Consider the following 25,507-nt stretch of genomic DNA (forward strand, 5'->3'; position numbering starts at 1 on the left):
GGGGCCAGGTGCACACAGTGAGTGGCAGGGGAGGTTTCGGGGCTGGAGGGGAAAGGGTGGGGTTCTTTGTGGCTCCTGCCCCTATCTACCTTGCTGGTAATTAACCAGCAGACATGGGCCCAGGAGGGGAAGAGTCACCCTGCTCCCTGGGACAGATTGATCTCCCTGCTCCTAGGCAGGGAAACCAAGGCACAGAGAGGTGAAAGAACTTGTTCAAACTGAGTCCCAGCTCCCCCCCTGCTCTAACCACTAGCCCCCACTCCCCTCCCAGAGCCAAGGAGACGGATGGGACTGAGATCTTGGCCTAGGGGCGGTTACATAAGGGCAGAAAGTCCCAGCCCAGCTCTCCTGCGGGGCTCTGGCTCTCGGTTTAACTGTTCAACTTCCCCTGCTTTGTGATCCACACCCGGCTTGCCGAGGGCGTGGGGGGGCTGGGAGCCAGGACGCCTGGGTTCTCTCTTCGGCTCTGGGAGGAGAGTGGCATCTATTGGTTAGAGAGAGGGGTCTGGGAGCCAGGACGCCTGGGTTCTCCCCATGGCTCTGGGAGGGGAGCGGGGTCTAATGGTTAGAGCGCGGGGGGGGGGGCTGGGAGCCAGGACTCCTGGGTTCTCGGGGCTGTGGCTGGCCCTGACGTGCCCTCCCCTCCCAGGCGCTGATGTCACAGGTGTTGTGTTTCCAAGCCCGGGCTGGAAAACGAGTTTGAGCAGCTGCTACCCCCCCGACCGGGACCGGAGCCGGACGCGCGGGTAGGGGAGACCGGAGCCGGTCGGTGAGCGGGGCTGCAGCGGGGGTCCCGGAGCGCAGCGGCCGTCACCTGGCCAAGGGGCGGAGCGGAGGGGGGGGAGGAGAGAAAGAGAAACAGAAAGAGGCGGGCGGGGGGAAGTTGGCGGGGGGGGGGGGTTGGATCGTGACCTTCCCCCCATGGCTCGCCTGACCCTGCTTCTCTTCCCCAGTTCCCAGAGCAACACCTGGGTTCTGCCTGCGATCTGGGAGGAGGGTCCTGGAGAAATCCAGGGATCGCGCCCCCCCCCCGGGCGAAACGGATTGCAGGGTGAGTGGTGCCGCGCCTGGGGTTATGGCCCTCATTATGGGGTACTCTTAAAGGGAGAGCCCCTTGATTGATTGCTGGACTGATTAATGAGAATGGGGGGCAGGAGCCAGGACTCCTAGGTTCTCTCCCCGGCTCTGGGAGGGGAGTGGGGTCCAGTGGTTAGAGCGGGGGACTGGGAGCCAGGACTCCTGGGTTCTCTCCTGGGCTCTGCCTCATTTCCTCCCTCTAGCAAACAGAAAAAAATGATCCCCTGGGGGAAGGGAGCGGTGGAGGGGCTGTGAGAACAGATCAATCAATATTTAAGTGCTTTGAGATCCTCAGACAGACTGGCTGGAGCATCCTCCCCCGCTCCCCATGAAGGTGAAATACAAACATCCCCCGGGGTCTGTCCCCCGCCTCCTGCAGCGTGGGGCCAGGATTGTCCCAGCTCCTACATCAGCAGTTTGCCCTGGCCCATAGAAAATTCTGACCCCCTTTGCTCTTCCCGGCACCAGGCCTGGCAGCGCCAGCCCCTGGCACTAGTTGAAGTGGGGACAATCTAGCGCCAGAGATAAAGCGGAAGGTGCCAAGGCTGGGGTGAACCAGGGTCCAGGTGATTTTTCCCTGCTAAAGAGCCTGTCCAATGCACCCGTCACGGAGATGTGGCCACCTCTGGGGTGAGGCACTGGGGCTGGTTATACAAGGATGCTCGCTCAGTGCTGAGATGTGGCCAGCTCTGGGGTGGGGCACCGGGGCTGTTTATACAGCGACCCCTCACGAAGCCCTAAGATGTGGCCACCTCTGGGGAGAAACATGGCATCTGGTCAACAGTCCTGCAACAGGTTTTGGGACAGGAAGTGAAGGAGAATTTCTGTGTCCTGTTTGACAGCAAGGGGAATAATTTTGGAGTGTGGTGGTTGCTAATTTGGCGCTGCTGGGTAAGTGACTTCTTTATTAACAGCCCCCACACACCACCCCAGAGGTAGCTGCATTTCATCGCCTCGGAAGGGTCCCTGCTTAACAAGCCCCATGCCCCACCCCAGAGGTGGCTGCATCCCAAGGTTGGGAAGGGGCCCAGAGCCCCGGGGTGGTTCTGTGAGGAAGCAGGGACAGCTGGCAGGCAGGGAGGGGTTGATGGTTTCCTTTTGTCCTGTTGAAACAAATAAATCACTCTTCTCGCCTGCCCAGTGGAAAATTCCCCTCCCTGCTCCGGGCTCGGCCCACCCTTGGGACTCCCGCAGGCCAGGTGTCTCTTCCCCTGTCCCCCCGCTCCAGAGATCCAGGGAGGTGCTGTCTCTGGGGCAGAAATGGTGCATGAGGATGGGGCCACCTGTCTGGTGCAGGGTGGCCCCACAGCCATGGGGACAGTTCGGCCTTTTATTAGCAGGGTTGTTCCGAGTGCTGGAGGTTTGTTTTCGGGCTGCATTCAGCTTCGTTCCAGGGGTGTTTCTGGCCCAGGGGCAGGACTCAGGAAATAACAAAGGCAGGACCTCTGTGAGGGACGCTCTCTGTAATATCCAGTGGCAGGGAGTCCCCGGGGTTAATGCTAATAATGGGGGCTGTTTATCAGGGATCCATCGCCCGGCGCTGAGATGTGGCCAACTCTTGGGTGGGGCCTGGGGTTATTGCTACAGGGACCCCTCACCCAGTGCTGAGATGCAGCCACCTCTGGGGTGGAGTGTGGGGACTGGTTAAATGGGGAGATTTAGGGAACCAGAAAGGAGTCACTTGAGATGAGGTATCGGGGCCAGCCCTGACAGCCAGGGCACAGCCCCCTCACCCAGCCCCCCTGCAGCCCAGCGCCCCCTAGTGCCTCCTCTCCCTTGCAGTTGCAGGTCTCTGGCCATGGTTCTCCAGGAGAATGAGCCCCTGGTGGGGCTGAGCCAGACCTCGTGATGCCCCTTCCTGGCCCAGCAGGGCAGGACAGGCGGAGGGGGCCGTTTCCAGCCCAGGGCCCCGAGATGGCCCGGGCCCAGCTGGTGGGCAATGCCGACTGTCTCTCTGCCGGCCCCCGGGGAGCCGCGAGCGACAGCACTGAGGAGGACGAGGCCAGCAGCACAGAGAGTGCCCAGAATGGGGTGAGTGGTGTGGGGCCCACGTGTGGCCCCAGGGCAGGGACTGGCTGGCTCAGGGGGTGAGGAATGGGGACCTCTTGTCGACAGGGCCTGTTCACTCCTGCTCTCCCCTGCCCAGGATGAGAGCCCCCAGGTGGGCGTGGAGGGGTCCCGGCGGCAGGGGGATCAGAACGAGGCGCTGGCTCGGGTAGCGGAGCTGGAGAGTCACATCAAGGAGCTGCAGCACCAGCAGAAGGAGATGAACATCGAGGTGCGTCCGTCCCCGGGCTCCCCTCCCTGAGTCACGGGGATGTCTGGGGGGTGGGGGGCGTTCCCAGCTGCCGGCACCTGGCAAACCTGTCTCGCCGGGGCACCGCGCCCAGCCAGGTGGGGAGAGGCTGGGTCGGTCCCTGCTACAATCACAGCAGGAGCAGCTGGATTTGGGGAGAGGGAAAACACAGCTGCTCAGACAGGAGGCCTGGGTTCTCTCCAGCTCTGGGAGGGGCGTGGGGTCTCATGGGGTAGAGAAGGGTGGTGGGCTGGGACCCAGGACGCCTGGATTCTCTCTGGCTCTGGGAGGGGCGTGGGGTCTTGTGGGTTAGAGCCGGGGGGGACTGGGAGCCCGGACGCCTGGGTTCCATTCCTGGCTGTGGAAGAAGAGTGGGGTCCAGTGGGCTATCGTGGGCGGGAGCTGCCCTCTGTCGGCTCTGTGTGCCGTGGGCCCCGTTCCCTGCAGCGCCGGGTCTCATTGCCCCGCTCCCCGCAGATGAAGCTGGAGGGGGCGCTGCTGGAGGGGGAGCTGGCGGCCGAGTGGCGGGAGGTTCAGCGCGAGGAGCAGCTGGTCCTCCACCTGAAGAGGAGGTTCGCGGAGATGGTGCGCAGGTGCCACGCTGAGAGAGAGAAGGTCAGGCCCCTGCCCAGCCTCTGTGCTTCCCAGTGGCCTTTGCAGGGCTCCTCTTTCCCCTTTGTGTTCCCTCCCTCTTTGGCCCATTTCCCCCAGAATCCTTTGCCACTCTCCCTGTTGCCCACTGGATCCCAGAATCCTTCGCTCCTGTCCCGCCGTGTCCACCTTTCCCAGCACCCTTTGCTGTGGGTTGGCCCTGTTCCCAGCATTCTTTGCTTCCTCTCCCCCCAAGCTGACCTCATTCCCTAGCCTGTTGGGGATGGTGCTTGGCCGGGGGGGGTATGTCCATGGAACCCAGGTGTCCTGGCTCCTGTCTCCGGCAGGAGAAGGCTCGGCTGGGGAAGGAGCGGCGCAAGGTGGAGGAGCTCCAGCGGCAACACGCCGAATCCCAGACCCACCTGGAGACCCAGCCCGAGAGCATGCGGGAGCGGATGCAGAGCCAGCTGCAGCAGGTAGGGGCTGGGGATGGCCTGGCAGGTCCCACCCTGTGTAGAGTGGGGCAGGCTGATACGGCCCAGAGGAAGAGACCCCGAGGTGGCCCACGTACACTGATACGGCCCAGAGGAAGACACCCCGAGGTGGCCCACGTACACTGATACGGCCCAGAGGGGACTTGCAGAAGGGAACGAAGCCCAACAACTGGCTTGTGTTTCTGGACATGCACAGAGGGGGGTCGTGTTCCATTAGAACTCCTTGAGGGGTCAGCAAACCTGGACAAGGGGGATCCAGTGGATAAAGTGTATTTAGGATTCCAGAAAGACTTTGACAAGGTCTCTCCCCAAAGGGCCTTAAGCAAAGTGAGCTGTCATGGGATAAGAGGGAAGGTGCTCTCATGGATCAGTAACTGGGTAAAAGATAGGTTTCAGAATAGCAGCCATGTTAGTCTGTATTCGCAAAAAAGAAAAGGAGGACTTGTGGCACCTTAAAGACTAACAAATTTATTTGAGCATAAGCTTTCGTGAGCTACAGCTCACTTGCATCCGATGAAGTGAGCTGTAGCTCACGAAAGCTTATGCTCAAATAAATTTGTTAGTCTCTAAGGTGCCACAAGTCCTCCTTTTCTTTTTTGGGTAAAAGATAGGAAACAAAGGGGAGGAAGAAATGGTCAGTTTTCATAGCGGAGAGGGGTAAATAGTGGTGTCCCCAGGGTCTGTCCTGGGCCCTGTCCTATTCAACATATTCATAAATAATCTGGAAAAATGGGTAAACAATGAGGTGGCAAAATTTGCAGACAATACAAAACTACTCAAGATAGTTAAGTCCCAGACCGTGAAGAGCTACAAAGGGACCTCTCAGAACTGGGTGACTGGGCAACAAAATGGTAGATGAAGTTCAATGTTGATAAATGCAAAGTCATGCACATTGGAAACCATAATCCCAACTATACATGTACAATGATGGGGTCTAAATTAGCTGGTACCACTCAAGAAAGAGATCTGGGAGTCGCTGTGGGTAGTTCTTTGAAAACTCAATGGGCAGCGACCGTCAAAAAAGCAAACAGAACATTGGGAATTATTAGTAAAGGGACAGATAATAAGACAGAAAATATCATATTGCTTCTATATAAATCCATGGGACGCCCACATCTTGAACACTGCATGCAGATGTGGTTGCCCCATCTCAAAAAAGATCTGTTAAAATTGGAAACTATGCAGAGAAGGGCAACAAAACTGATGAGGGGGATGGAATGGCTGCGATATGAGGAGAGATTAATAGGAGTGGGATTGTTCATCTTAGAAAAGAGACAACGAAGGGGTGATATAATTGAGGTCTATAAAATCCTGACTGGATTAAATTAAATATCTAGAAATTAAATAGATAGAAATTAAATAAGGAAGTGTTATTTACTCCTTCTTATAACACAAGAACCAGGCATCACCCAATGAAATTAACAGGCAGCAGGTTTAAAACAGACAAAGTATTTCTTCACACAACGCACAGTCAACCTGTGGAATTCATTGCTGGGGGATGTTGTGAAAGCCAAACCTATAACTGGGTTAAGAAAAGAATTAAATAAGTACCTGGAGAACAGGACCATCAATGGCTATTGGTCAGGGCCACGACCCCCTGCTCTGGATGTCCCTAAACCTCCGACTGCCAGGAGCTGGGAGTGGACGACGGGATGGATCACTCGATAACTGCCCTGTTCTGTTCATGCCCTCTGAAGCACCAAGCATCGGCCCCTGTTGGAAGACAGGATACTGGGCTAGATAGACCTTTGGTCTGACCCAGTATGGCTGTTCATATATAGGGCCCAGATGTACCAAGCCCCCGCTGTAACCCACTAGACCCCCCTCCCCTTCCAGAGTTGTGATAGAACCCAGGAGTCCTGACGGGGTCTCCCTCCCTGCAGACTTCGGAGATGCTGGAGGGGGCACTGAAGAGCTATGAGGACCTGGAGTTCCAGCAGCTGGAGCGCGAGAGCCGCTTGGAGGAGGAGAAGGAAGAGGCCTGCCAGGCCTTGGTCCGCCAGATAGCCCAGGTCCAGAAGAGCCTCGAGGAGAGGGAGGTGTGTGGGGCCAATCCTCAGGGATCTGCTCCGGGTCTTACCCTCCTCCTGCGACTCCATTCCAGGGGCAGTGGGATCTGGCTCCAGGCCGTGACCGGATTGTCCGGCTCCAGGTCTTCTGGCAACCAGAGTGCGATCCAGAGTGGTAGGGGGTCCAGAGACAGGGATCCAGGTCTTACCTTCCTCCAGGACAGTGACACCCACAATCCATTCCAGGGGTGCCAGGATCTGGTTCCTGAGCAGCGAGTCCGTTCCAGAGGGCATGGGGGATCCTGGCTATACCCAGAGCCCATTCCAGGGGGGCAGGATGATCCAGCACCGGGTCTTACCCTCCTCCTGGATGGCACCTGCTGGGGGGGCCCTTGATTCCATTCCAGGGGGGCATTGGGATCTGGTGCCAGGTCTTACCCACTGCCTGGGTGGGGGGCTGCTCCCACAGCTCAATGCAGAGGGGTCCCCAGGGGTGGGTTCCCCCTTCCTAGGTCCCAGGTAGGGACACTCGGGTTCTTGGGGTGAGGGGGGGTCCCCTCCCCTGCAGGGCTCTCACCCTCCCCCGTTCCCCCCCAGAGGAAGGTGTGCAGGCTGGAGGCCCAGGTGCGCTTCGGGCAGGAGCACATGGCGGGCGAGTGCCGCAAGCTGGTGCAGGAGAAGGGAGAGGCCATCCAGAGCCTCAACTTGGTGAGGAAACCCCCCTTCCCCTGGAGAGAACCCAGGAGTCCTGGCTCCCAGCCTCCTGCTCTAACCACGAGACCCCACTGTCCTCCCCGAGTCTGAGTGGGGGACGGGTCGCCGGGCCGGCTGGGCCCATGGGTCTAAGTAGGGGACAGGGCAGGACCCTGTAGGGCGGGGCGGAGGGTGGGGCAGGACCCCAGGGCTGGAGCAGAAGATGGGGCAGGACCCCGTGGGGCAGAGGAGGGGGCGGGGCGTGACCCCTGCCCTGGCCTGTGTCCCCAGGAGAGGCGTCGGCTGGAGGAGCTGGGCAAAGCCTGTGAGGACCAGAGTGGAAATGACTCGCCCGTCAGTAACCAGGAGCTCACCAAGGTAACCCCCCCAGCCCCTCTGTGCCCCACCCTCCCACTTCCCCACCCGCCGGGGTGCTCCCCAGCACACCCATCCTGTTCCCCCACCTACTTGTCTCCCACCTGCCAGGGTCCCCCCTGCACCCTGTGCCCCCCACTTCACCCTTCACTCCCCGCTGGGGTCACCACACAGCCTGCCCACACCTCCCCGCCCCACCCGCTGGGTTCCCCCCCCCCGGACCCACCCCGGCCCTGTCTGCTCCAGTTCAGGTCAAAACTTCTCTGCTGTGTCCCAAAGCTCTGACCACCCCTTTGCCCCCCTCCCCCGGATGCCTGGGTCCCTCCAGCTGCGTGCTGGGAGCCCCTGGTGAAGAACCACCTTGGCCTGGTGTCCCGGAGACCCAGGCCAGCAGCGACTCCCCGGCAGCGTGCGACACGGAGGGGTCGGGAACCCGGTGAAGAACAGCGCTTGTGAGCGCAGGGAGGAGGGACCTGCAGCGAAGTCCATCTGGGGGGCCCAGAGCCCTGGACTCTCCCTTCTGAGTCCCAGTTGCCTGGCCCCAGAATTACCTGTTCCCCTCCTTGTTCCTTTGTCTCTGATGCGGGCCAGCACCAACACCACCCGCTGATTCTGGCAGAGGAGGGGGGCCAGCCATCAGGTGCCAAGCTACAGCGTGTCCGGCCAGTTCTCTGTCCCAGGCAGCCAGTCAGCGTCACACCTGCCCTCTAGGGGTCGCTGCATCGGTCACACACTCTCCTCCCACCACCAGATACTTGAGTAACACATAGGGGAAACTGAGGCACACACCGAGTCTTCAGAGAAGACTGTAGGAACATTCCCACTTCCTCACACCTGGGCAGGTGGGGTCATGTTGCCACCTGCTGATGAGTTCCAGGCATTGCAGACAGGTGGCTCCAAGGAGAATTGGGAGCCAGGACTCCTGGGTTCTTGCCCCAGCTCCAGGAAGGGAGTGGGGTCTGGTGAGTTAGAGTGTGTGTGTGTGTGGGGGGGGGGGGCTGGGAGCCTGGACTCCTGGGTTCTCTCCTGGCTCTGGGAGGGGAGTGGGGGCTAGTGGTTAGAGCAGGGAGGCCTGGGCGCCAGGACACCTGGGTTCTTTCGCTGGCTCTGTGAGGGGAGTAGGGTCTAGTGGTTAGAGCAGGGAGGGCTGGGAGCCCCACCCCTGCCGTGTCCGTGTGTCTGTCCGTATGTCAATGTCTCTGTGTCTCTGCAGCTCATGTTCACCCAAAAGACGGATCGGAAGGTCGTGGTGCTGGGCTGCGACCAGCGCGACCCAGCCTGCGTGTTCTCTGTCCGCAGCTCCGTCCAGGTGTGTGTGTCCGTCTGTCCTGTGCCCGTCCCCCGCCGCCTCTGCTCTGGCTGTCTGTGCTCGCCTGTGTCTGTGCCCCTTCCTACCCCCACCCCAAAAGCAGAGCCAATGGGCAGGGAAGGTTCTTGGCGGGCAGTGTTGGGGTATCTGGGGTGTGGGAGGGTGAACCCCACTCTCGACCCCTTGCTTTCTCTCTCCAGAGCTCCTTTGGGCTGCAGAGATCAGCAAGCCTTCCCAGAAGACGGGGGAACTGGCCAGCCCCCCGCCCCACCCCACGCCCCCTCTCGTTCAATGATAACGGTAGGAGGGGAGTGGCTGGGAAGGAGGGGGTGGGGTATATTTAGGGGGGGGCTGTGGGGTATATTTGGGGGGGGGCTGTGGGGCTGGGACATCTCCAGGGCATGGTGTGGGGCCGGTTGGAGCCAGTGGATTTTTTTTATGGGGTGGGGCGTGCTCTGTGCCAGTGGGGTGCTGATACCCCTCCTCCCCCCATCTCTGTCTCTCTCAGGGGGGCTAGACTCGGACATCCTGGCACTGCAGCTCTCGGCGGGGGGCGACCGGCGCTGCGTGCCACTCACACATCTCAACGCCCCCCTGTACCCTCTGGGGGGGCCATACAGGTGAGATTCCCACAATAGTCCCCCTTCCTTCACTGCCCCCCCAGCTCTGGGGCTTCTTCGCTCCCCCATTGTCCCCTCTATGCCCCCGATCACCCCCATCCCACCCCTCCATGCCTTTCCCCAGCCCCCCATGCACCTCTGCCCCCCTCCTTTGCACTGCCCTACCCTTGGGTCTCCCAGACACAGGCCCCTCCAAATTCCCCCCATACTCAGAAGCCCCCTATCCCATTCTGTCCCCCTCCCCTTGGATTTCCCTCCTACCCATTGGGAGGGGGGAACCCTGGGTCACTCCAGGCTCCTCACTCCCCACCGACTCCATGTCCCGCTCCCTCCACAGCAGCGTGGGCTCCTGCGTCACCAAACTGGCCGAAATGGAGCGGATGGTGCGGGAGGCCATGGCAGAGAGAGAGCGGCTGCTGCAGGCACGGGTAAGAACCCAGGAGTCCTGGCTCTCCCCCCACTTCCCGACCACCTCCCCCCCCGCTCTGAATCACCAGATCCCACTCCCCTCCCAGAGCCAGGGATCAAACCCAGGAGTCCTGACTCCCAGCCACCCCCCTGCTCTAACCACTCCACCCTATCCCCTTCCCAGAGCCAGTGAGAGAACCCAGGAGTCCTGGCTCCCACCCCTCCCCCCCTCTAACCACGGAACCCCACATCCCCCCACGTGTCTGTCCCATGGTCTCCAGGCCGGGAATAGGGAAGTTGGAGTTTCGCTGCATCAGCTGCTGGTTTCCTCTCCCCGACCCCCGCGCCAGAGTGGGGGGCACAGAGTGGCTGGGATCCACCATGCTTGGGGCAGGGAGGGAGGTGTGAGACGGGGCCTGGGAGGGGGGGCAAGGGCCGGGGCCTGCTTGGAGGCAGGGACAGCAGCAGAAGGGGCCTGGACAGAAGGGTAGGGGTGGGCAGGGTCAAGGTGGGGGTGTGTGGCAGGGGGGAGGAGCTGGGGGGCCAAGCTAGAGGTGGGGGAAGGGGGCTGCTGTGAAGGTGGGGGTGTGGGGGCGAGGCCAGGATGATGGGGGGGTAGGGGTGGAGCAGGATGGTGGGGGGGCAGCTTTGTCTCTGGGGCTCCTCAGGAAGCCGCGGGTGGGGGCTGGGAGTCACCAGATTGGGGTCTTTTGGGGGTGCGGGGCCGGGTCCCCCAGCGGTGGCCACGGGGCCCTGACCCCCCTGTCTGTCCCTGCAGGAGGCGAAGCGAGTGGCCCAGGGGGGGAAACAACACACGGAGCCGCTCCCACCTGCCCAGGTGAGACCCCCCCGAGCCAGCCAGTACCCCCAGGGCTGGATTGGGGCCGGGATTCCCGGCGTTCTCCCCCTGCCCTCCCCCCCACATTTACCTCCCCCCCCATGTTGCCCCTGCAGGACCAGAGCCCGGGACCGGCGCGGGAGCCCCCTGCCCCTGCCCCCCTGGACCTGCGTGCCCACCTGGAGGCCTCGGGGCACAGCCTGGAGACCTGCCCCGAGGTGTGGGTGACGGGCAGGGCCTGCCGTGGCTTCCTGGTCAAGATGGGCGGGCGCATCAAAACCTGGAAGAAACGTTGGTTCTGCTTCGACCGCCAGCGGCGCCTGCTGGCCTACTACGTGGGTGAGCCCCAGTGCCCCCCAATGCCCCCTGGGTACCCCAAGCACCCCCTGCCCCACAGCACCCCCGGGTACCCCCCTTCCCCAGCAGCCCCCTCCTCTGCTCACCCGCCCCCAGAGGTGCCTGCTGTGAACCCTCCAGGTATCCCTCCTGGGCGCCCCCTTCTCTGCTACCCCCCACTGGAGAGCCAGTGCCTCCCACATCCCCCTGTATCCTGGCCCCCAACCGGCCTCCCTGGCCCCTCTTCTTAATCGCTGCCCCCTCTCATTGCAGACAAAGAGGAGGCGAAGCTAAAGGGCGTCATCTACTTCCAGGCCATCGAGGAGGTATATTATGATCACCTGCGCAGCGCCTTCAAGGTATGCCCCCTCCCCCCAGCGCCAGGACCCCCAGCGCCCCCCCAGGATTCCCCCAGCACCCCCACCAGCACCAGGACCCATGGCGTCCCCCACACCAGCCCTCCAGCATGGGGACCCACAGCGTCCACCCCAACCGTCCAGACCCCCAGCGCTGGGACCCACGGCATCCTGCCCCCCAGCCCCGGAACTCTGGCATCGTCCCTCCCAGCACCCCAGCTCCCCCCAGCCCAGGGACCCAGAGGGTCCCAGCCACCCCCCACTGGCTGACCCTGCCCTTCCCTTCCCCCGCAGAGCCCCAACCCCAAACTGACCTTCTGTGTCAAGACCTACGACCGGCTCTTCTGCCTGGTGGCGCCCAGCGCGGAGGCCATGCGCATCTGGATGGATGCCATCGTCACGGCCGCCGAGGAGAACACCCGCTACTGAGCCGGGCCACGGAGCCCCCCAGGGACCCAACCGCCCACTCCCCCCACCAAAGACATTGACCACCTGGTGGGCGTGGCCAGCCGGGCCATTGGCTCCGCCCCCGGGAGGGGCTTCAGGGCAGGGCAGCCAATGGGGGATGGACTTGGTTCTTCAAGGTGTGACGCCGTGCTGGCCCCGTCCCTTTGGACCTCGGCCATAGCGGGGAGCAATGGGGCTCAGGTGTTTGCCTCCAATCAGAGCAGGACTCTTCTAAAACACAGATGCTCCCAAAATTGGCACCAATGGGAGGCAAGTGGCTTTGAATCCCGACCAATGGGAGGAGGCTCACTCTGGTTTGAAGGCCGGGCTATTGGATGCATGCTCACCCCAGGCCTGCACCAATCAGAGGAGAGAAGGGTTGAATCCTGGCCAACAGGAAAAGACTTGTTCAGAATCTGCACCAATAGGAGGAGACCTGCCTTAAATGCCAACCAGTGGGGGTGGGGGTTGGAATTCCCACCAATTGCATGCGGCCTGGCTTTGAAACCTGGCCAATTACCCAAAAGACTCAGCTGGAGTTTGCACCAATTGGAGGAGACATGGACTGAACTGACCGATGGCGGCTTGGATTTCCCATTGACGCTCCAAAATCTCGACCAATGGGAACAGACTTCAGGGACGCACCAATCAGGGGAGACCGGGATCGAACTGGCCAATGGTGGCCGTCCCTGGAGTGCACTGTGGCCAAGTCCCCACCAATGGGGAGTGTGGAGTCCCTCTGATCGGGCGGCGAAGAATCTGGTGGCTGTGTGGCCTTTCCCAGCATGCTTTGTGCCATGTGGCCAAGGCTCAGGGGGCCGGGGCTGAGCCCAATGGTGGCAGCAGGGGGACCCCCCTACGCCTCTGGATCTCATCTGTACCCCACTCCCCTGTGTCTGTTGTGGGCCCCAGGGTCGCTGCCCCCTGCTGGCGCCAACTATTTATTACAGAAACTCATCTGACCCACGGGTTGTGTCTCTCTAGTTCTATCGCAGCCGGTGCCCCTCACTCCCGACCCGCAGCTCTGCTGGTGCCCCGGGTGGATCACAAAGCAGCAAGTAGGCAGGTGATAGACTGGGAGGTTTGTGACTGGCAGCTCTGACCCCCCCAGACTGTGGATGTCTTAGGCACACAAGTATTGGCGGGGCCTCCCAAAGCTGGGGAGCGAACCCAGGAGTCCTGGCTCCCAGCCTCCCCGCCCCCACTGTAACCACAACCTCTCCTGTGCCGACAGCACCTAGTCACAAGGAGCCCTTTGTCTCCTGGGCCTGCGCTGGGGGGCACTAGGTGCCAAGCTCCCTCCCCCATGTTGGGGCTGGGCTCACGTGCAGCGAACAGGCCAGAGATGTTCAAGGAGAAGCCGTTGTTTTAATGGGACGATCCATGGCATGAGTTTGTGGGGACTCAGACCAAGCTGACAGTGGGACCACCTGGCCTGACTGGGGCCCCCCTCTCCAACAGGGCAGGGCTTGGTGGCCTCCTGCCCTGGAGGGATATAGGAGGGGCCAGGCCATAAGAGAATCAGGCACTGGCGGAGGTGGGATGGATGGGTGTGCACAGGGTGGATCTGTGTGTGTGTGTGCGTGCAGGGAGCAGTGCAGGGTGGGAAGGGAGGGTGGAGCTCTGGGCGGGCAGTGGGCTCTTCGCTGCTACCCAAGCTGCTCTATGTTCTGCAGACCACAGACAAGTCTCTCTAGGACAGGGAAGCACATTGGTGGGGCTGGTGGGATACCTCATGGCTGGGTGCGGGAGGGGCTGTGTGCATGTGTGTGTTGGGGGTGGGCAGAGGCTGTGTTTGTGGAGCTCTTCCTCCAAGTGCTTTGGGGGTGGATGGAGGAGTCTGGTTCTAGGACAGTGGCACTCACGTTGGTGGGGGTAGTGGGATGGATAAAGGCTGTGAGCAGTGGTGCTGTGTGTGTGTGTAGGGCTGTGTGTAGCCCTCTTTGCTGCTGTCCCCGCTCTGGGGACACCCGCAGGTCTCTGGTCAGGAAGAAGCACATTGGTGTCTACGGTGGGATGGCTGGGGGGCTTCTTTGGCATCTGCCTTTGGGCTGCTCTCTTCGCCCCTGCCGTCCATGCCAGGGGCACCCCCCTCACTCAGTCCCTGCCTCCCTCGGCCCAACAGGCCCTGCTCCCTGTTCTGGATAAGTTCGGGGTCTCTCAAGCCAGGTTGGGGGCCACCGAGCTCTCAGCCAGCCCGTCCATGGAGGAGGCCGCCTGCTTCCTGCGGTTGTGGGACCCGGCGGCGTAGCCCGTGTCCTCCAGCAGGGCCCGGCGGAAGGCCCCGGCCAAGGTGGTGCGGCCCAGCGCCCGGCGGAAGTCCAGCCCCATGAAGAAGTAGAGGACGGGGTTGGCGCAGCTGTTGAGATAGGCCAGGGAGGAGGCGAGCGGCAGCCCCACGGCTATGGCCTGGCCCTTGATGCCTGCCAGCTTGAGGAGGAGGAAGAGGTGGTAGGGGGCCCAACAGAGGAAGAAGGTCACCACGATGGCCGCCATGACCTTGAAGGGCTTCCTGGAGCGGACGGTGGCCGGGCGCCCCCTCAGCATGGCTGCCAGGGCCCCGTAGCAGGCCAGGATGATGGCGAAGGGGGCCAGGAAGCCGCAGAGCAGCCGGAGGAGATACAGCGCCAGCTTGGGCCCTTCTCCCAGCGTCAAGGAGCACTTGGGGCCATTGGCCTTCCCCTCTGGCACCAGGTTGCGGTAGAGGTAGAAGGGCAGGCTGGCCACGGCGGCCGCTCCCCAGGCCCCGGCAGCAGCCGCCCACGCCAGGCGGGGCCCCCGGCGGTTCTTGGACCACACTGGGAAGGCCACGGCCGCCAGGCGGTCCAGGCTGACGGCCGCCAAGAGGAAGAGGCTGCAGAACATGTTGAGGTACTTGGTGAAGCTGGTGGCCCGGCACAGGAAGGCGCCGAAGGGCCAGTGCCCGCGGTAGAAGGCGTTCTTCGCCAGGGGCACCACCCGGGTGACCGAGAAGATGAAGTCGGCCACCGCCAGGTTGAGGAACCAGACGCAGTTGATGGAGCGGCCGGCCCGGCGGGCGGTGAGCCAGATCACCAGCCCGTTGCCCAGCGAGCCCCCCACACAGACCACGGTGTAGAAGATGACCTGGACTAGGTCCATGATGGTGCTCAGGTCAGACTTTGCCTTCACAGGGGAAGGACCGGGGCTGGTCAGCCAGAGACCGGAGACGTTGGCCTCCATGCCAGGACCTGAGACAGAGAGAGACACTGAGAGTGAGGGGAGGCCTGTTCCCAGAGCCTGCCAGTCCCCCACCCTAGGGCCGGACCAGCACCGGTGCCCCCAAGAGGGGAAAGGCCCTGCCCAGGGGCTGGAGTGGGGCTAGTGCCCCCGAGAGGGGAAAGGCCCCATGTCCCATTCCCTGCCCCACTGAGCCAGCCAGTCCCTGCCCAGGGGCTGGAGTGGGGCTAGTGCCCCCGAGAGGGGAAAGGCCCCGTGTCCCATTCCCTGCCCCACTGAGCCCGCCAGTCCCTGCCCTGGGAGCAGCACCCCCTAGCCAGGGAAGGGTTCACAGCAACCCTCTGTGGAGGTGGGGCCAGGTTTATTTGCATGACCAGGCTCAACCTGCATCTTCCCCAGGTGCTGCGGGGCGGAGCCCTTTGTCCGTCTCTAGGCTCCCAGCTAAGGGCCCCAAGAGCGGTGGAGCTATTGGTGGCACGGGGGCACGATCACCCCCTGGCAGCCTGGGGGGTGTGTGTACATCTGGCTTCTTGCCCAGTGTCCCGAGCTGTAGGCGGACAGAGGGCACCATGCCAATTTCCACACCTAGTTTTCATCATTGCTCCCCCCCGCCCCTGCGGTCGGCGGTGGTGGTGCCTCTCAACTAGGAATAAGGGGGAAATAACCCTGTGCAGGGCTTCTAGGACGCCTGGATTCTCTCCCTGGCTCTGGGAGAGGAGTGGGGGCTAGTGGTTAGAGCAGCGGGGGCTGGGAGCCAGGACTCCTGGGTTCTATGCAGGGCAGGCCCAGCCCTCCCACTTATCCAGAACAGGGACATGGCCCAGACTCACCCCCACCCCCCAAAAGCTATCAGAGCCCAACCACCGGCATAGAACAACCAAGACAAATCTCAGCCCCCCTCCACCACAGCCCCGTTCCAGCTCGCACATGGAGCATACTTGGCCCCCCCTCAGAACGGCACAACAGAGCCACAGACACCCCCCCCCATCTGTCTACACTGCGGGACAGACGGACACACCCTCACTTTGCTCCAGCCGGTGCTGAAAACAACCCCACGCAGCCCCTGGCTCTCCTGTTGCCTGGCCTGGGTCGGTCTGACCCCGATGGGGCAGCACGGGTCCGGCTGCAGGGCAGACACACACGCATGGAGCTAGGCTGTTATAATTCGCATGCCATGTCACAACCGACACACAACGTGTGCACACACACACAGACCTAGAGTGTTATAACGTGTACACAGCCACAACCGACACACGTGTGCACACACACAGACCTAGTGTTATAACACACACAGCCACAACCGACACACGACGTGTGCACACAAACACAGCGATTGTTTTAAAGCGTACACTGTCACAACTGACACACATGTGCATGCAGACCCACACAGCGATGGTTATAACGCACACACAACTGACACACAACGTGTGCACCCCCCCATGCACAGAGATAGACTATTACACCCCCACCCCGCCCCTGCCCGTGTTCCCAGACCAGCCACGACAGGCGTGGCCCCCGCCCCATTACCTGGGGAGGCAGCGCCCGCTGGCCCCGTCCGCTTGTGTCTGGCCCTGAGCTTATTTTCCAGGAACCCACTGGCTGCCAGACAGTCACCCGCCCCCGCCCCCTGCCCGGGGTTGGGCCCCAGCCAGAACGGACGCGCTGGGGCAGTGATGCGCTAAAAAGGAGAACTGGGCTGGGGGGTGGGGTGGGGGGGACACTGCCTGTTGCTGCCAGCATGGGGGCTGGGGCGGGGGACCATCAGGGTGGGAGCTGTGGGGTCATGGCGGGGCTGGCAGCAGAGAACCCAGGTGTCCGGGAGGAGCAGGTGGAGACACAGGGCAGGGCTCGCTTAGGAGCCAGGTGTGACCAACTGGGGAGGGGGAGGATTCCCACAATACACTGCTTCAGAGCGGCCAAGCGAGGTGTCAGGCAGCTCCCAGCATGCACGGCTGCACCGTGGCCAAGGGCGGGGGTGGGGGGCAAGAGTTCCCAGCATGCTCTGCTTCCCCTTGTAGGGCAAGGCCCTAGGGTGCTGGGCTGGTCTTGGCTGGGGTGTTGCCGTTGGTGGGCGTCTCATCAGCGCCCAGCCATCCATAGGCACCGACTGCCTCAGTTCCCAGGGGGTGCTCGACCCCCACTCTGTCCCAGCCCCCGCCCCACTGCACCCCTTCCCTCAAGCCTCCACCCCTGCCCCTTCCTGCCCCATTCCGCCCCCTCTGCCACCTCTTCCTGCCCCGCTCCTCTCCTTCCCCGCCCAGGTGATCACGGTGGGTGGGAGGTGCTGGCCTGCGAAGGAGGGGGAGGGGCTGAACTGTGGGGCTGCCGGTGGGTGCTGAGCCACTATTTTTTCTCATGGGTGCTCTGCCACCCCTCGCCCACCTCTGCCCGGGGCTTTCGCTTCCTCCCGGACCGGTGGGATGGGAAGCTGGGTTGCTTCATCCTCTGGTGAAAAACTCCCGTGGCCCCAGAGCAGGGGCCTTGGCTTCCCCTTTCCAGATCTGGAACCGGAGGTATCGTCTTCCTCCCTCTGCGAGCCAGGCTGGAGCCCAGCCCACCCGCCATGCCCGGGGAAAGAGACCCCTGGCTCCCTTTGCCAGCCCTGGGAGGGGAGTGGGGTGTAGTGGGTGAGAGCAGCGGGACTGGCAGCCAGGACTCCTGCGTTCTATCCCCTGCTCTGGGAGGGGAGTGGGGTCTAGTAGGTTAGAGCAGCAGGGCTGGCAGCCAGGACTCCTGGGTTCTTTCCCTGGCTCTGGGAGGGGAGTGGGGTCTAGTGGGTGAGAGCAAGGTGGGCTGTGAGCCAGGACTCCTGGGTTCTATCCCCTGCTCTGGGAGGGGAGTGGGGTCTAGTGGGTGAGAGCGAGGTGGGCTGGGAGCCAGGACTCCTGGGTTCTCTCCCCTGCTCTGGGAGGGGAGTGGGGTCTAGTGGGTGAGAGCGAGGTGGGCTGGGAGCCAGGACTCCAGGGTTCTCTCCCCTGCTCTGGGAGGGGAGTGGGGTCTAGTGGGTGAGAGCAGCAGGGCTGGCAGCCAGGACTCCTGGGTTCTCTCCCCTGCTCTGGGAGGGGAGTGGGGTCTAGTGGATGAGAGCGGGGCGTTGAGAGCCAGGATGCCTGGGATCTATCCTCAATTCTGGGAGGGGAGTGGGGTCTAGTGGTTAGAGCAGGGGGGCAGGGAACCAGGACTCCTCGGTTCAGTTCCCAGCTGTCTCACTGATTCACCATGTGACTGGACGAGTCTCGCCCGTTCTTTTCTCTGTAACAAACACCCCAGATGGCCACTGGGAGCGCCAGAGCCACAGCCCCACCCACTAAAAGACATGGCGCCGCCCATGGGAGGAGCTTACCAAGCCCTGCCCACTAAGCAGCATGACTCCGCCCAGGGGTGGGGCTTGCAGAGCTCTACCCCACTGGCTGTTCCATCCAGGCAGCGCCCCCCGGGGCTAAAGTCACAAGCGCTGCCTTTGGTCTCTCATAGAAACCCGAGCCACTTTGGCAGCTTTATTCACCGTTTCTTGGGAGAGGCTATTGCCGAGACGGCGGAAGGATACAAAGCTCAGGGGGAGGGTGGGGAAGTTCTGGCCTGTATCACGGAGCATGTCTCTCAGGGTGCTTATTGGAGGGACTATTTTTGCTGGGGTTCATCTGCCTGGAATAGGATACAAAGGAGACAAGGAGACGCCCTCTACTTGTTGGGTGGACTACTTCTTTTGAGTGGAACAAGACAGGAGGGGGCGTAATAAGTGACAGCCCTTGTATTTAAAGGGCGCAGCTTTCCCATGTGGGTTTCAGGGACTATATTTTGTGGTGGAAGGCCGCAAAACAGAGCATGAGAAGATGACAAAGGAAGTAGACCCAGGACCTGCAGAAGATGGAGCTTAATTTTAAGATTTTTAAGGGGCTATTTTACCTTTTATTGTTTGGTGGGAGGACACACGCACAAGTTATGGAGGAACGTCACAGGGCTTCTGTACGAAAAGGGCCTGGTTTTCCACTATTTTTTTTTGAGGGACTATTTTTTTTGGCAGAAGGACATACAACCAGTATATACTGAAAGTAGATCTGGCTCCTGTATAAAAAAATCCAGTTTTGAGACCTGTTTTGAGGGACTCCTTTGGTGGCGGAAGGATGCTTAGTTGCTGTCCCTTGAAAGTAGAGCCGGCTCCTGTATAAAGGGGGCTGGATTTCCAGAGTTCTTTTTTTTGGGACAGGCTGCATTAATTGGTGGAAGGATGCACCAACCAATGGGGTGGTCAATGTCACAAAAGTAGATCTGAGCCGTCTGTATAAAAAGAGCCTGGTTTTAGGAATCACTCCGCCGCGGTCTGAAAATCAGGCCCCAAAATGGTGGCCAGTGGGTGGTATCCATGGCAACCACCACGGCCGCAGCCTTGTAATAGCCCCGCCCACCCTGTGGGGGTGGTGGCCAGTGAGTACCACTGAGTTCCTGCAGCCTGGGAAAGGGGCATGACCTGTTATTGCTCCGGTGTGGCCAATGAGGGAAAGAGTTCCCAGCATGCACTGCTCTGGTGCAACCCATGGCCTCCCAGCATGCACTGCTCCGGTGTGGCCCATGGCCTGCCACATGCACTGCTCCGGCACGGCCCTGGGCTCCCAGCATGCACTGCTCCGGCGTGGACCAAGGCCTCCCAGCACGTCTTGCTTGGAGCCCTCTCACAGCTGCCCCCCATGGGGTCCTGGCCCCTGCCCCGTCACGGCTGCGCCATCCGCAGCTCAGAGGAGGTGGTGGAGCCCAGCGAGCGTTTGCACCGGTGCCCGCTGCCGCAGCCCAGCGAGTCTTCAGCCAGGGCGGCCTCCAGCCAGCGGGCGCGGCTGCTGCCCCGCAGCCCCTCCTGGAAGCGGCGGCCCAGGGAGGCGTAGAGCAGGGGGTTGAGGAAGGAGCCCAGGCAGGTGAGGCTGAAGGCCAGGGAGGCGCCCATCCTGATGGCCGCACGGTTTCTCGGCGAGCTGTGCAGGAAGTTGAAGACGTGGTAGGGCAGCCAGCAGAGGAAGAAGCTGAGCACCACGGCAGCCACTACCTTGGCCGTGCGGCTGGGCCGGCAGCCCCGGTGCCGGGCCCGCAGCACCACGACCACGTGGCAGGCCGTGATGACCAGCAGCGGTGCCAGGAAGCCGGCCACGAACCGCACCACGATCAGGGCCTTCTTCCGCACCACTCCCGTCGCCCCCTCCCCGAAATTGTTGATGCATCTGCAGTGCTCGGCCTGGCAGCTCACCTGCCGGAAGACCAGGTAGGGGACCGAGAAAGCCCCGGCCAGCAGCCAGGCCCCGCCGGCCGCCCTCCAGGCCCGGCGCGGTGTGCGGAACCGCTGGGCCCAGACGGGCTGGGCCACCAGCAGGCAGCGATCGGCTGAGATGAGCGTCAGCTGGAAGACGCTGGCGAACATGCTGAGGAAGAGGAGGGAGTTGACAGCTTTGCAGAGGAAGTTGCCGAAGGCCCAGTGATTGCCCGCGGTGGTCTTGGCGGCGTAGAAGGGCAGCAGCAGGGAGTAGAGCAGGTCGGCCAGCGCCAGGCTCAGGAACCAGATCGAGTTGACTGATCGGCGCATGCGGAAGCTGGTGACCCAGACCACCAGGCCGTTGCCCACCATGCCCAGCAGGGAGGAGACTATGAAGATGGCCACCGAGAGCTGATTGAGGACGTTGGAGGTGTGTGTGGTGCTGATGTTGGCCACGAGTGGGGTGGCGTTGCCGGAAACCTGGGGAGAGATGACCACTTTAGCACGTGGCCTGGCCGGTGCCCCTCACTCCCAACTAGGGTTGCCAGGCGTCCGGTTTTCGACTGTAACGCCTGTTTGAAAAGGGACCTTGGCGGCTCCGGTCAGCACCGCTGACTGGGCCGTTAAAAGTCTGGTTGGCGGCATGGTGGGGCTAAGCCAGGCTCCCTGCCTGCCCTGGCGCTGCACGGCTCCCGGAAGTGACCTCCATATCCGGCTCCTAGGTGTAGGGTTGCTAGGGAGGCTCCGTGTGCTGCCCCTGCTCTGAGTGCTGGCTCTGCAGCTCCCATTGGCCGGGAACCGTGGCCAATGGGAGCTGCGGGGGCGGTACCTGTGGGAGTGGGCAGTGCGCTCTGCACAGAGCTGCTTGGCCACCCCTGTGCCTATGAGCCGGACATGGCGGCCTCTTCCAGGAGCAGCGTGGAGCCAGGGTAGGCAGGGAGCCTGGCTTAGCCCCACTGCGCCGCCGGCTGGGTACTGCCTGAGGTAAGCGCCGCCTGGCCGGAGCCTGCACCCCGATCTCCTGCCCCAAATCGGAACCCCCTTCCACACCCTAACTTCCTCCTGAACCTGCACCCCCTTCTGCACCCCAACTCCAGCCCTGAGCCCCCTTCTGTACCCAAACTCCCTCCCAGAGCCTGCACCCCTCCCCCCTCCCTGCACCCCATCCTCCTGCCCCAGCCCTGAGCCCCCTCTTGGAGCCCACACCCAAACTCCCTCCTGGAACCTGCACCCCCTCCCGCACCCAAAGTCCCTCCCAGGGCCCGCACCCTGCACTCCCCTCCCTCTGTCCCAGAGCCCCCTCCTGGACCCCAAACCCCTCATCCCTGACCTCATCCTAGAGCCCAGACCCCCAGCTGGAGCCCACAGCACAATCCCCTGCCCCAGCCCAATGAAAGTGAGAGCGAGGGGGGGAGGGGGGATGGAGTGCGTGGTGGGCGGGACCTCGGGGAGGGCGTGGGGCAGGGGACAGGGCTAGTGCATTCAGTTTTGTGCAATTAGAAATTTGGCAACCCTACTCCCAACACGCAGCCCCTGCTGTCTCCCCCACCACCTCTGCCAGTGCCTATCACTTCTGACCCGCAGCCCCTCCTCTCCTAACCCCCTCCTCCCCAAGCTCTGTCGATGCCTCTGTGACGCAGCAGGGAGGGGGGGTGTTGACCTGGGAATGTGGCAGGGGGGTTTCATTGGGGATGGGAGACCTGAGAGCCTGTCACCTGAGCCAGGAGGGGGAGGTAACACCTCTGACTGGGAAACTGGACAAAGGCTACAGGAGAGAGCCTGCTGGGGCGGGGGGGGGGGGTTGGTTTCAGTTTTGGGCTGGGTGCTGGAATGCAGGGAACCCCAGGGCTGGGGTCTAAGCTCCCTGCCCCCCAGAAGGACTTGACTGAGGGGTCCTGGTTGTACCCCCAAGCTCTGTTTTAGGCTGTGTTCCTATTGTCCAATAAACCTTCTGCTTTACTGGCTGGCTGAGAGTCACAGTGAATCCCAGGAAGAGGGGTGCAGGGCCCAGACTCCCCCACACTCCGTGACAACTGGTGGCAGAGGTGGGATGTACTGCGCCCCATGGACAGCACTTCCTGTAGTAAGTGACTGGGGAACAGTAAAACGACGGGGGATTGACAGGGACCAGGCATGCTGAAGATTCAGAGAGAGACGGTTTCCGGGGGCAGTTAACCCTGGGGGTGTGTGACCAGAGAGAAAGACTTTTGCAGTAATAGGGTTCCCCAGGGGATTGCAGCGAGTGCTCCCAGGGGCGGAGGAGTCTGCAGCTCGACCCTGGCAAAGAGGGGGTGACCTCAAGAAGGACTGGCACCACAGGGGGAGTGTTGGCCTGGGAATGTGGCTGGGGGGTTTCATTGGGGATGCAGACCTGAGAGCCTGTCACCTGAGCCAGGAGGGGGAGGTAACACCTCTGCCCGGGAAACTGGACAAAGGCTGCAGGAGGGAGCCTGCTGGGGGGGTTTTGGTCTCAGTTTTGGGCTGGGTGTCAAACACAGGGAACCCCAGGGCTGGGTTCTAAGCTCCCTGCCCCCCAGAAGGACTTGACTGAGGGGTCCTGGTTGTACCCCCAAGCTCTGTTTTAGGCTGTGTTCCTATTGTCCAATAAACCTTCTGCTTTACTGGCTGGCTGAGAGTCACAGTGATTCCCAGGAAGAGGGGTGCAGGCCCCGGACTCCCCCACACTCCGTCACAACCCCTCACTCCCAACTCGCAGCCCCTGCTATTCTGCCCCCCTCCCCCCCAGCCAGCTCCGGGACCTCTTGTCTCAGGGGATTTCTGTTCCCTGGTGCTAACCTTGTGTTCTCCGGAGTGCTACCCCTCCCCCACAGCCTGCTGCACCACACACAGCCAGCCCCCCCCCCGGGGGTACCAACCCGGGTTTGTGCTACAGGGTCCCATCCTTCGTCCTTCGGAGAGCCACGCAGCCCCTCCTGAACTCTGGCTATGGGGGTCCCAGCTCTTCCTCCCCACCAGCTTCAGCAGCATCAACCCCGACTTGTACTAGAGGAAACTGAGGTGAAAGGACTTTCTGGAGATCACACAGAGAGACAGAGCTGGGGAGAGAACCCAGGAGTCCTGGCTCCCAGACTTCCCCAGCTTTAACCACTAGACCCCACACCCCTCCCAGAGCCGGGGAGAGAACCCAGGAGTCCTGGTTCCCATCCCCCGCTGCTCTAACCCACTCAACCCCACACCCCTCCCAGAGCCAGGGGGAGAACCCAGGAGTCCTGGCTCCCAGACCCTCTCACTCTAATCCACTAGATCCCAATCCCCACCCACAGCTGGGGAGAGAACCCAGGAGTCCTGGCTCCCATCCCCCCCTGCTCTAACCCACTAGACCCCACTCGCCTCCCAGAGTCGGGGAGAGAACCCAGGAGTCCTGGCTCTTCTGCCATACCCTGTTATACAGTAGCCCTCTTGCTCCATTCAGCCCCTGAGCCAATTGGGCTGGTCTCTAGCTGCCCCGTGGGTATTCACCTGATTTCAGTCATTGCCAGATCCCCGGCCAGCAGGGGTCCCTGTGGCCGTCTAGCCTGACCCCCCCGTTAGCCCAGGCCAGAGACTGCCTCCCAAACCATCCCCAGAGCTGCTCTTTTAGGAAAACCCCCAGTATGAACTGAAAATCTGCTGGGGATGGAGAATCACCCTTGGCTCTGGTACTTGGTCCCAATGGTTAATTCCACCCCACCCCGGTAAAAACTGACCAGCCCTGATCAACTCTCTGCTCCCTGCGTAGGGGCGGATAGTCAGGGATCACGGTGCCCCGAGCCTGCCCTGGGCTCAGCACACGAGCTAGAGCTCCTGGCATCACTCTCTCCGCAGCAGGGCTTCGAACCCTCAAATCGTCCTCGGGGCTCTGCTCTAACCCCTCCCCGACTGACTGTGCGCCCCAGAACCGGACCTAGAGTCACCCCTGGATCAGCTCCAGAGAGAAAATCCCCTCCCTGCTCCTCCTTGAGATCCCTGCTTACAGTGCCCAGGATGGCATTAGCCCCAGTCCAGCCGACTCTCTGCCATCACCCCAGATCTGTTCCAGAGTCGCTGCCCCCCAGGGGAGTGCGCCGGGCTGACATTTGCGGTTCCTTGCCGTGGGCGGGGAGGTGTGGATATGTTAAAACACCCGTCGTTCGCCCACGCACTGTGGGTCCCTGCCCCGAACCCCTCAGGATTTCCCGATTTCTGGGCCCTCTGCTGACGTTAGCTGGGACAGTTTGATGTTCCCTTCCCGGACACTGATCCCAGTGGTAACTAGCTCAGGGCACGACCCGATCCCCGCAGGACCCCACTGGAGACCCTCCCATACTTGATGATGAGGTCCTTGTTACAGGTGCGTTCCAATGCCCTCGCACTTCACCTGACCCACAGGCTGGCTTGGGGGCCTGACTCCCCTGGGTGTGTCCAGTGCTGGGGTAGCAGCCTGCTGAGAGGGACCTAGGAGTCCTGGCTGCTGCCCTCTACGCACACCCCCACTCCAGTGTTAGAAAAGGTGGGGCTGGGACTCAGGACTCCGGGGTTCTCTCCCTGGCTCTGGGAAGGGAGTGGGATCTAGTGGCTTACAGCAGTGGGGCTGGGAGCCAGGACTCCTGGGTTCTATCCCCAGCACTGGGAGAGGGGTGGGGTCTAATGGTTACACTAGGAGAGCTGGGAGCCAGGACCCTTGGGTTCTCCCTCTGGTTCTGGGAGGGGAATGGGAGTGGGACTCTGGGTTCCATTGGGGACCCTCTTTGGCTGGACAGTGGGGCAGGTCTCTGGGTTCTCTCTGTCTTGGCTGCTGGGAGGGATGGGGACATGGGCTCTCCCCATCTCTGGTGCCGGTAGGTGGCTGTCCCTGCTGCATGGCTGGCTCCCTGCAATCTCTGCCAAATCAAGGCTTGGACTTACCTGCCCCCAGCTCCTGGTGGGGAAGGGGGATGCCATGGGCCAGGGAGCTGTGGTTGGAGATAGACCAGGGCTTGTTCCTCTGAGTGCTGTCAGCAATCCTGAAGCTGGGGCTCTGCAGGCTGCCCAGAAGGTAGGAAGTTGAGTAAAGCTGGGGCACTGGCAGGAAGTGATTAGATGTGCCCCTTCTGGGGAGGAGCGTGGTCCCCGCCCCAGGAGAGCAGCGCAAGGCAAGGCTGGGAGCAGGAGATCTCAGGTGCGGAGGATGAGGGGAGGGCTCAGCATGGGCAGTCCCAGCCTGGTGTCTCCTGAAGGGGTCTGGGTGGGGGCAGGGGTCATGGGG

The 25,507-nt window shown here is 62.0% G+C and overlaps 2 protein-coding genes across 4 annotated transcripts; one reads left to right on the plus strand and one right to left on the minus strand.

Moving 5' to 3' along the window:
- Positions 1-543: 543 nt before the first annotated feature.
- Positions 544-12,815, plus strand: PHLDB3 (pleckstrin homology like domain family B member 3). Of its 3 annotated transcripts, XM_043502018.1 has the most exons (17): positions 544-769; positions 954-1,051; positions 2,860-3,108; positions 3,224-3,355; positions 3,851-3,988; positions 4,312-4,440; positions 6,342-6,497; positions 7,065-7,175; positions 7,452-7,538; positions 8,378-8,497; positions 9,045-9,144; positions 9,353-9,464; positions 9,802-9,892; positions 10,651-10,710; positions 10,827-11,049; positions 11,320-11,405; positions 11,697-12,815. In XM_043502018.1, exons 3-17 carry the CDS (start codon positions 2,926-2,928, stop codon positions 11,829-11,831), a joined length of 1,863 nt encoding a protein of 620 aa, XP_043357953.1. In that variant the 5' UTR covers positions 544-769; positions 954-1,051; positions 2,860-2,925; the 3' UTR covers positions 11,832-12,815. The 3 variants fall into 3 exon arrangements, with proteins under 3 accessions (XP_043357953.1, XP_043357956.1, XP_043357955.1); XM_043502021.1 differs by lacking the exon at positions 8,378-8,497 and having other exon boundaries at positions 546-769; positions 2,866-3,108; positions 9,805-9,892; XM_043502020.1 differs by lacking the exons at positions 544-769; positions 8,378-8,497 and having other exon boundaries at positions 866-1,051.
- Positions 12,816-13,754: 939 nt separating this feature from the next.
- On the minus strand, positions 13,755-25,298 carry LOC119848075. Its single transcript, XM_038383449.2, has 5 exons — positions 25,168-25,298; positions 19,760-20,763; positions 17,430-17,649; positions 16,575-16,725; positions 13,755-15,058 (listed from the first exon to the last, which is right to left on the minus strand). Exons 1-5 carry the CDS (start codon positions 25,201-25,203, stop codon positions 14,010-14,012), a joined length of 2,460 nt encoding a protein of 819 aa, XP_038239377.1. The 5' UTR covers positions 25,204-25,298; the 3' UTR covers positions 13,755-14,009.
- Between the last annotated feature and the right edge of the window lie 209 nt (positions 25,299-25,507).

Source organism: Dermochelys coriacea, chromosome 24 (genome assembly GCF_009764565.3).
Source record: "Dermochelys coriacea isolate rDerCor1 chromosome 24, rDerCor1.pri.v4, whole genome shotgun sequence".
Classification (NCBI taxonomy): domain Eukaryota; kingdom Metazoa; phylum Chordata; order Testudines; family Dermochelyidae; genus Dermochelys; species Dermochelys coriacea.